Below are 9,104 nucleotides of genomic sequence, written 5' to 3'. Positions count from 1 at the left end.
TGTTGGTCCATGCGCTCATTCGTCCCTCGGGGGCTGCTCCTTCTGCCCTGGGCCCTCAGGTCACTGTCCTACCCCGTGTCTGCCCGCTGCTGCTCCCTTTACCACGGGCCCCCAGCAAAAGGGCTGCTCTGCCCCCGCCAGGCGGCTGACGCTGCAGCCTGACCTTTCCTTAGCGTGGTTTTGGGGCGTGGGTTTTGAGATTGTGAAGATCTGCTCAGCAGAGCTGGGTCTGAGGCTGTAGACTTAGAACCAGAGGGGGCTCAGGAGGCAGAGAGCTGCAGTAAGGCCTGGACGAGCACCTCGTTAACCAGAGCACACAGGGCAGGGCATGGGCTGCGTGGCTGCAGGCTCAGCCCTGAGTAACCAGGACGTATTCACCACGGTCCCGAGCCCCCCCAGGTGCCTGTTTCTGGGTGCCCTGGGGCAATGCGGTGCCATTCTGGAGCCCCTTCCATTCCAGGGAGCCTTTCCTTCCCATGCCATGGGCTCGTGCTACCATGTGCAGATGGCTGCAGCCCGCTGCTGCGATGCAGTGAGCTGTCTTTGCTCATTGCCCCTCCACAGGGCTTAGCTGTGACCTCTTCTTTCTGATTTCAAATCTCTCATTCCCTCTTCTGGATATGAAAGCTGAAAGGGGAAAAACAAAACCACGTTCTCGTGCGGCTGCAGCTTTCCACCACAAATCCTTTAAGCTGTTTCTGACTTCTCTTGGTTTCCACCACACCTCTGCACGATCTGTTCGCTCTCTAAGCCAAACTGTGTTCCAAGGCGATGCTCAAACCAAGCAGTCGGATGTCAAACAAAGCATTTTACAAACAACTGCTCCTCTCACGGCCGTGGTGGCTCAGACAGACATGGATTAGGTTGGCACTGCAGCACCTGTGTTCAAAAAGCACAAACACACACACAGCACACACTGCATCGAGCCCTGGGTAAGCCTGCAGCCTGGGGCGCTGCATTTGGCAGAACTGCAGCGCTTCTCTTCCTCTTGGTTTTGGCCACTGTTGGAAGCCAGACCCTGAGTCAGCCAACACCTGCCCAAATAATGCATCCATGTCTCGAGTCAGGGGAAGAATTTGTTTTGCAGTTTCTGAATGTGGGGTCTTGATAATAATGGTTGTATGCAAGTCTGCGGGCTGCAAGGTGCACCAGAGTTTGGGAAGAAGCTGTCTGTGTCCATGCAGCAGTGTCTTGGGGCTGTGAGCATCCCCTGGCCTTGCAGCACTGCCGGCAGGAGTAGATCTGAGCATGCATCAAGATGATGGAGAAGCTGCAGAGTGGGCTAATTATCAGAGTAATTGGTACATTCAATATTTCCCTGCCCAGGAACAAAGGGAGGCAGCCTGGGAGGAGGTGAAGCGTCCTTGGAGAGCTGATTGCACTGAGCAGACCAAGACTTCCACTTGTGAAGACTGGGAAGGAACAAACCAGGCAATTTTTGCAGGCAGGAAAAGAAGAGACATTAAAAAGATTTGTTCTCTACTGCAGTATATTAACCTTACACCCCCACCCTAGGGAGGAAAAATGGATTCTCATAGAAACCTTTACTCATCTCTGCAGCATTTTGGTGCAGGGACCTGGCTGCATGCTGGGCAATTTACACATTTGCAGTCTGAGTGGACTCCCATTCCTAAATCCCTGCAGCCTCAGCTCTCAAAAACCAGCTCTTGTGCTGCAGAAATCACCTGGGCACCGGGGTTCTCCCTCTGGGATGCTCAGCCCCAGCTCCCCCCAGCCCCTTCCCAGGGGCTGGCAGCACACAGGAGCATTTGCTGCCCCACCACATCCAGCTCCCCAGGCAGGGCTGGGGGGCCCTTCTGCTGGGGGTGCAGATTTCAGTGTTTATCCCCTCGGAGCAGCCAGCGAGGGGCTGGGCAGGAGCTGCCACCGCCCCGGAGCCCTCCTCCTCCTCCTCCTCCTCCTCCTCCTCCTTCTCCTCAGTGGGAGGGAGAGCACGGAGCAGCACAGAGTGGCTGCTGGCTCCCAAGCAAGACTGAAGCAAAGCTCTCTTGTCCCACCTGCATCCTCCTAGAGCGTCCCATCGCTGACCCCCTGGGCACCCCCGGTGCTCTCTGCGTGCCCTCCCGGGCATCCTGGTGCACCACCCTGCAGCGCTCTCTGTGCCTCCCCTTCCCCGTGCACCCCTGGCCATGAACAGATCGGCAGCAGGCTCGGAGGAGGGCTGGCACCCCGAGTCGGTGCTCATCCCCATGGCGTACCTCCTCATCTTCCTCGTGGGCACCGTGGGCAACTGCCTGGTGCTGGCGGTGCTGCTGCGCAATGGGCAGGTGAAGAACACCACCAACCTCTTCATCCTCAACCTGGGGGTGGCCGATCTCTGCTTCATCCTCTTCTGCGTCCCCTTCCAAGCCACCATCTACACCCTGGAGGGATGGGTGTTCGGGTCCTTCCTGTGCAAAGCTGTCCACTTCTTCATCTACCTCACCATGTACGCCAGCAGCTTCACCTTGGCCACCGTCTCCCTCGACAGGTAGGAAAGGGGATGGGGGCTCCTGAGCACCGCAGCATCCCCTCTGCAAAGCCCGCCCAGGCAGGAGAGGGGAGTGAGCACTTGTTTTGGGGGTCCAAGGAGCGTTTCCGTGCTTGTGGGTGCAAGGGGATGTGAGTGTTGAGGGCTGGGGACCTGCTGCAGGATGGAGGAGGGTGGGATTGGGAGCCCCTGGTGCTTTCAGACCCCAAAGGTGAAGGATCAGGGTTTGTCCTCAGGCTCCGGGAGTGGAAAAGGGGACAGAGAAGCAGAGAGAAGCAAAGCTCTGTCCCTGCACAGCACTGGCTCTTGCTGGGGCTCTTTGGCTGTTCACTAAATAGCTCACAGCCCACAAGGAAGGGAAAACTTCGGGACGTTTCAGCTTGGACACTGCTTTTTCCATCTTTCCCTTTTAGGAGCAAAAAGCCAATTTCTGTCCCCGTGCTGTTCCTCGCTGCAGCGACTGTCCCAGCCTGCTCAGCAGGGGGTGCAGGGGAAGCTGTGTAAAAGCTCTCTGCTAAAAAGCAGCCTGTTGCCTCACCCTGGGCTATCTCAGCCCCTGGCACTGCGAGGGCTCCCAGTTCCAAACTCACAGCAGCCAGAAAGGATCTGGCTCTGGTTGGTGCAAACCCTGGCACAGTCCCCTTGGAAAGTGCAGCCAAACAGGGCTGGATGTGTCCTGGGGATCCTGGTATAGGAGGGGACCATCCCTGCCTGCCCCCAGGAGCAGAGAGGGTGACAGCACAGGGTTGGGGACAAGGACATTCCTCACCCCACTGTGCTGCAGAGACCCCTGGAAACACCAGGGAGTCACCTATGGGGCTGATAGCCCTGGGAAGGTCAAATCCATCCCTTCAGCTCTTTTTCCAGGTTGATCTCCATGCCTTGCCCAGAGCTGCAGCTCTGTCCCTCTCCTTTCCCACGCAGGTACTTGGCCATACGATATCCCCTGCACTCGCGGGAGCTGCGGACGCCCAGGAACGCCCTGGTGGCCATCTGCTTCATCTGGGCGCTCTCCTTCATTTTCTCAAGCCCTTACCTCAGCTACTACCAGCAATTCCAGCTGGCCAACCTGACCGTGTGCCACCCGGTCTGGGCCATCTCCCAGCGCAAGGTCATGGATCTCTGCACCTTCGTCTTCAGCTACATCATCCCGGTGCTGATCCTCAGCCTCACGTACACGCGGACCATTCGCTACCTGTGGAGGTCTGTGGACCCTCTCCAAGAGATGTCGGAGTCCAGGAAGGCCAAGAGGAAGGTCACCAGGATGATCGTCATCGTGGCCGTCCTGTTCTGCCTCTGCTGGCTGCCCCACCACCTGCTCATCCTCTGCGTCTGGTTCGGGTATTTTCCTCTCAACCACGCGACGTACGTTCTCCGCATCCTCTCGCACCTCATCTCCTACGCCAACTCCTGCGTCAACCCCATTGTCTACGCCCTCGTCTCCAAGCACTTCCGCAAAGGCTTCAAGAAGATCTTCATCTGCCTCCTGCGCAAGAAGGCGGCCAACAAGGTGCACGTGGCCCAGGGGACCACCACGGTCAGCACGCTGGAGGCCGAGCTCAGCGAGGTGACGCGTATCAGCGAGGCCGGGCCTGGCCGCTCCTCGGTGCGCTGCAAAGCTCAGCCCTGGGGGGAGGCAGGGCCGGGGGGACGCGGGCAGAAAGCTGACAGCTCCTGCATCGCTTTCGATGTCACCTAGCTGCGCTCCCGTCACCCTGTATTTGGCGGTCTCCTGCAGGATGGCAGGCCTGGGGATGGACCACGTTTTGGGTTTAATGGCGTCGCATCTTCTCCTTTTCCCCTCAAACGTTCCCAAACGTGGGAACTGTTGAAATGATGCTGATTCCTATGGACTCAGCCAAGGAGACAAGTGCAGGATTTGCAGAGGGCAGGGAGATCCAGACCCCAAATCAATTTTCGTGTAGGATCACCCGTTCCTCTGCATCCTGCTGCATCTACACCTGGTCCCTCACGAGAGCTCTGACCTCCAACCACAGCAGCCTTTGGCTTTCATTGTGGTGCAGGTGAGGCCCCAGAAATCTACAAAGACTGCTGGGGGGATGGAGACAGCGTGCTGGGGCATCTTGGAAGAGGTCCCAGTGCCAGGAGAGCTGGGTGGGACACCGGGGTCAGCACTGGGGGAGTGCAGGCCCTTCAGACAGAGCTCGGGCCTCACCCCAGGCACGGCCCTTCCAGTGGGGAAGAACCCATGCAGCCTAAGCAATACATCCCCACAGAGCGAGGTTGGGCTGCAGGGCCCCCACAGGGTCCACGTGCTGCAATAAAGACCTAAAGGCTCCTATCCTGCAGCTTGTGTCACCTCCCTTAGGATACCCTGTGGCCCCCCCGAGCATTCACCTCCTCCATTTCCCTCCTGCTCGGTGCAATTAGGACTGGGACGAAGCCTCTCCTCGCTCCGCTTTGCTTCGCTCACCCTTGGGATGAGGGATACTAAGGGGTCAGGGGGAGAAACTGTGAGCAGAGCTGAGGACTCTTGAAAACACAGCATTAGGACACGCTGTGGGGGCTGGGACCCTGCAGCCCCGCTCCCCCTTGGCATTGTGCTGTCCCCTTCCCAGGGCTTGGCCTTCCCTCCCGGCGAGCTCGGGGCTGTCACTCATTCATTTTCCCCTGCTGAGTGTTATTATAACCAGAGTTTCCTGTCCCCACGCGGAGGGCCAGAAATCAGCCCCTGCCTCCTATCAATAACCGTTATATTTAGTCTAGGCCTGCTCACAGCATAAGTCACAGAGCGTGATTATATAAACAGCGCCATTACTTATATCTGTATTTACCTCCCCTGCTGAACCCTTTCCAGCCAGGGAAGCATTGCAACAGCTGTGCTAGCCCAGCTAAAAGCCTCCTCCTGCCCTCAGCACCCTGTGGTGCAATCCCTGCTGCTGGACCTGGATCCCTGCTCGTGCTGGGGACAGGGACATTGTCCCACCATCTCCTTACTGCCCCGAGGACAGGTTCCCCGTGCTGGCACGGCTGAGTGCCACTGCAGAGGAGATACCAGTGATAAAAGTAAAGCTGTCCCCGTAACTTAGCAGAGCCGGGTGCCCCAGGGAGCGGCTCAGGAACCATCTTCAGCTGGAGAGAGGGGAAAGCAGAGCTGTGATGCTGCAGCCAAACGCAGAATCGATACATGCATGTATGTGGAGATGCAGCAATAACAGCGAAGGAAGGACAAGCAATCTTCTAACCCAACAAGAAATGATTTAGTGAACAAGGAGAGTGATTTGCAGAGACTTTCAGCACACCCATTAATTACACTTTACATAACCTTCCCAAAAACTGACTGCAGTGACTCGTTGCTGCCCGGCTCCCTCCGGCTGGTGGGTGCCAGCAGAGCTGAGACAGAGCACACAGGAGGGAGCTGCACTTGGTGACACAGCACACCCCGCCACCGCCATCCCTGCTTTGAAGAGCACACCCCAAAATTCACGTGGATCCACTGACCTCCTGTCCCTTCCTCTCCCAGCAGCCCAACCCCACTCTGCTGGCACCTTCTTGCAGGTGGGATTTCGGATGAACAAAGACTCATGTTGTCATCTCTACAGTGCAACACATCTGCCCCCTGCCCTCCCCGTTTTATGGATCCTCCCCAGCTGATCCATAGCTGCTTGCTTACAGGTAGTGAGATGGAAGCCCATGCTGCCTGCTGGATCATTACACCATTTACAGGATGGTGCAGAAATAGAGCAGCCACTCCACTGCCTCTGTGACTGCTGCCGAGGGCTTATACACAGCACAAACCCAGAGAGGTGGGAGAGCTTGGAATCAAACATCTGTGCACAAAGGTGCAGCCAGAAGGAGTCAAGCTGCCACAAGCAGAGGAGCAGGAGATGCGAGATGCTGAGCCTCAGCATCTTAAAGGTTAATAAAATGTAAAGGTTAAAGTTTAATGGAAGCGGATTCAGTGGGGAGAGGGAAATAAATAAGCTAAATTCAGCTTCCATCAAGTCCAGCAGAGCTCACAGAGACAAGGTCGAAAGCTCAGGTTAATGTGAGCTCGCCAGAGCACAGCTTTAACGCTGATTTTCCTGGAATTGCTTTTAAACACTTACTGTGCCAAATTTCCTGCCTGGGACCATGGTGGAATCCAGGGGGGCTGAGGTTTTTGAGCACTCACCGTGCTTTCTGCTGTACCTGACTTCCAGCTGCAAACTGCAGCAGCAGGAAATCCGCACGGATTCTGTCCCACGTCCCCATCCCTGCTGGGTTTGACAAAGACCTTTTGCTGCCCCAAAACAGCAGAGGATTTCATGAGAGCAGGTAGCACTCCCAAACCCTAGCCCACCCCTGCAGCAAAAAAAAATTCTCTCGAAACAGAAACGGGTCTCCAGCCCCTCAACTCCAAGTACCGGGAAACAGAAACGCTCGCCCAAGGGCGTTAGGGGATGCACTGGCAGCCAGAGCAGAACCTGGAGCTGCAAAGGAGGAGAGGGAAGGGCCTTAAAACCAGCAGGATCCTCGGAGGAAGCAAGGGGGAAAAGTGTGTCAGGCCCAGCAGTGTTGTGCAGCTCTCAGCTGTCACCTCTGCCAGCAGCCTCAGCTGGAGCCACCGCACTGTTGGCAGGATCACTCTTAATTAACGTGTTGCACACGCATTCCTTACCATAAAAAGCCAAAGAGCATGCAGTGCTGGTCCTGAGCACTGTGCAGAGTTGGCCACTGCTCGAACCCTCAGTGCAGCCCAGAGGGGCGAGCGCTCCTTCCCGTACACCCGGTTGCTCAAAGCCCACCCAGCCTGGCCTCGAGCACTGCCAAGGATGGGGCACACAGCTCTCTGGGCAGCAGTGTCAGTGCCTCACCACTCTCCAAGTGAAGGATTTCTTCCTAATATCTGATCTAAATCACCTGTCTTTTAGTTGAAAACCATTCCCCCTTGTCCTACCACTAAACTCCCCGACAGAGAGTACCTCTCAAGTTTTCTCGTAGGCCCCTGCCAGGTACAGGAAGGCTGCTAAGCTCCCCCCTTCCTTCCCTCAGCTTTGCCTGCAACCATTCCAGGTGAATCACTTCGTCCTGGAATCAGCTGCAATAAAGCACATGTTTTATAGCCTCAGCCCGAGCACATCAACAAATTCCACCCGCTCTCCTGGAGGAAGAAATACACAGCAGATCACTGCTGTGGCAGAAACAGAAAGATGGAATCCAGATCCTTCTGGTGAATGTCAGAGTGTGTATCCAGCATGCTTGACGCCGCACATAACACATGCCAGCAACGCTTTGCTTATGCTTAGAAACACTCTGTCCTGGGCCTGCCAGCCTTGGAGAGGCTCTCGGGGCTTGCAGAGGAAAAACAGATAGCACTGAAGTCTCAGATTTCCACAAGCATTTGAGATCAGAAAGCAGGGGAGAGGGCTCTCAGGTGGGTACTGTGAACCCTAAGGGCCAGGCAGATGTGATCGAGATTTAAACCCACAGAGTGGAACAAATCTGGGCTGGACTAACCTCTCAAACGGCGTTGCTGCTGTCGTTATTGTTTTAAAGGTGTCTTCTACACCACCCGAGTGTTTCAAACCACACTAGGATCTAGGCTTGTAAGAAAAAGGCCAGGGGTTTAGAAAGGCCAAGCAGCAGCTGTCTGTGCGGGCAGCAGCCCAGCAAGCAGCTGGCTCTGCCATGGCAGGATCTGCATTCTCACCCAGGCTCTAACACCCAACTCTTGCACAACACATGAAGAGAGATGCCCTTGGCCAGTCTTATCCATGTGCACTGCAACCACCCAGGTCAGACTGCTCCGAGGACGTGCAGCTCTGATTCTCCCAGGGAAGAGCCCGCCTCGCAGCCGTAAGGAAACCTCCCCCATGTGGAAAAGAAACAGCAGAGTTGGTGGAGGCACAGCAGCAGAAGGGTTAAAAGGCAGCTCCCTGCTTCTCTACCGTCTGCTCTCACTCTGTTTCACACTGAGGTCTGCCTTGTCGCCTCCTCTCATCCTCCACCCACGTGCTGTTTGCAGTGCCCTGGACGTGACACAATGGCTCTTCCATTGCTGGGCTAATTAGATGCCAGCATACATTCAGTTCTGTAAACACGTGCTGAAGTGAATAATGGACCTGCTCAGATTGCAAAGTAGAGCTAGGTGTGCTCGCAATAGCTGCTATGGAAACCCCCTATTTCAAGTGTTGCGATAGGCAATGATGGATAAGACCCCACAATAGAGGAAGCAGCAGGAGCGAGGTTGGAGCAAGAGGGGCCTGGACTGGGAACACAGAAAGACAAACACGCTCCAAAGCTCTGAAAGGCCTTGGTGTGAAGATGGCCAAATTCAGCTCCCATAGTAAAGCCTGCAAGTACCACTCCAAGTCACACCGCTGGCTGGACTAGCGCCCAGGAGATTATGCTAGGGAAGTAGCATTCAATACCCATAGGTTATATGGAGAGAATGGACTTGGCTGCTTGCAGGAAAGAGATGCATCAGATACCAAGACAGGGTACAAAGAAAAATTGGGATAGGAAGAAGGTGCTCTGCAGACATCACTATGGGAACACTTCTACACATGTTCTGCCTCACATCAAGGTGTAGCAACCAGTCAGGATGCCAAGGATCTCCCTCTGGCTCTCACTGCTCTCCAACCCCACTGCAGCACGCCGCTGCCCTTTC

General features: G+C 55.8%; 1 protein-coding gene across 1 annotated transcript; it reads left to right on the top strand.

Moving 5' to 3' along the window:
- GALR2 (galanin receptor 2) lies at positions 1,825 to 6,407 on the top strand. Its single transcript, XM_021415298.1, has 2 exons — positions 1,825 to 2,491; positions 3,416 to 6,407. Exons 1-2 carry the CDS (start codon positions 2,151 to 2,153, stop codon positions 4,188 to 4,190), a joined length of 1,116 nt encoding a protein of 371 aa, XP_021270973.1. The 5' UTR covers positions 1,825 to 2,150; the 3' UTR covers positions 4,191 to 6,407.

This window comes from Numida meleagris, chromosome 17 (genome assembly GCF_002078875.1).
Source record: "Numida meleagris isolate 19003 breed g44 Domestic line chromosome 17, NumMel1.0, whole genome shotgun sequence".
NCBI classification, from domain to species: Eukaryota; Metazoa; Chordata; class Aves; order Galliformes; family Numididae; genus Numida; species Numida meleagris.
This window is presented reverse-complemented; position numbering and strand designations above follow the sequence as displayed.

Coding starts and splice junctions, on each gene's coding strand:
- GALR2 (XM_021415298.1), top strand. CDS start 2,151: ATGAACAGATCGGCAGCAGGCTCGGAGGAGGGCTGGCACCCCGAGTCG. Junction 2,492..3,415: donor GCCACCGTCTCCCTCGACAG/GTAGGAAAGGGG, acceptor TTTCCCACGCAG/GTACTTGGCCATACGATATC.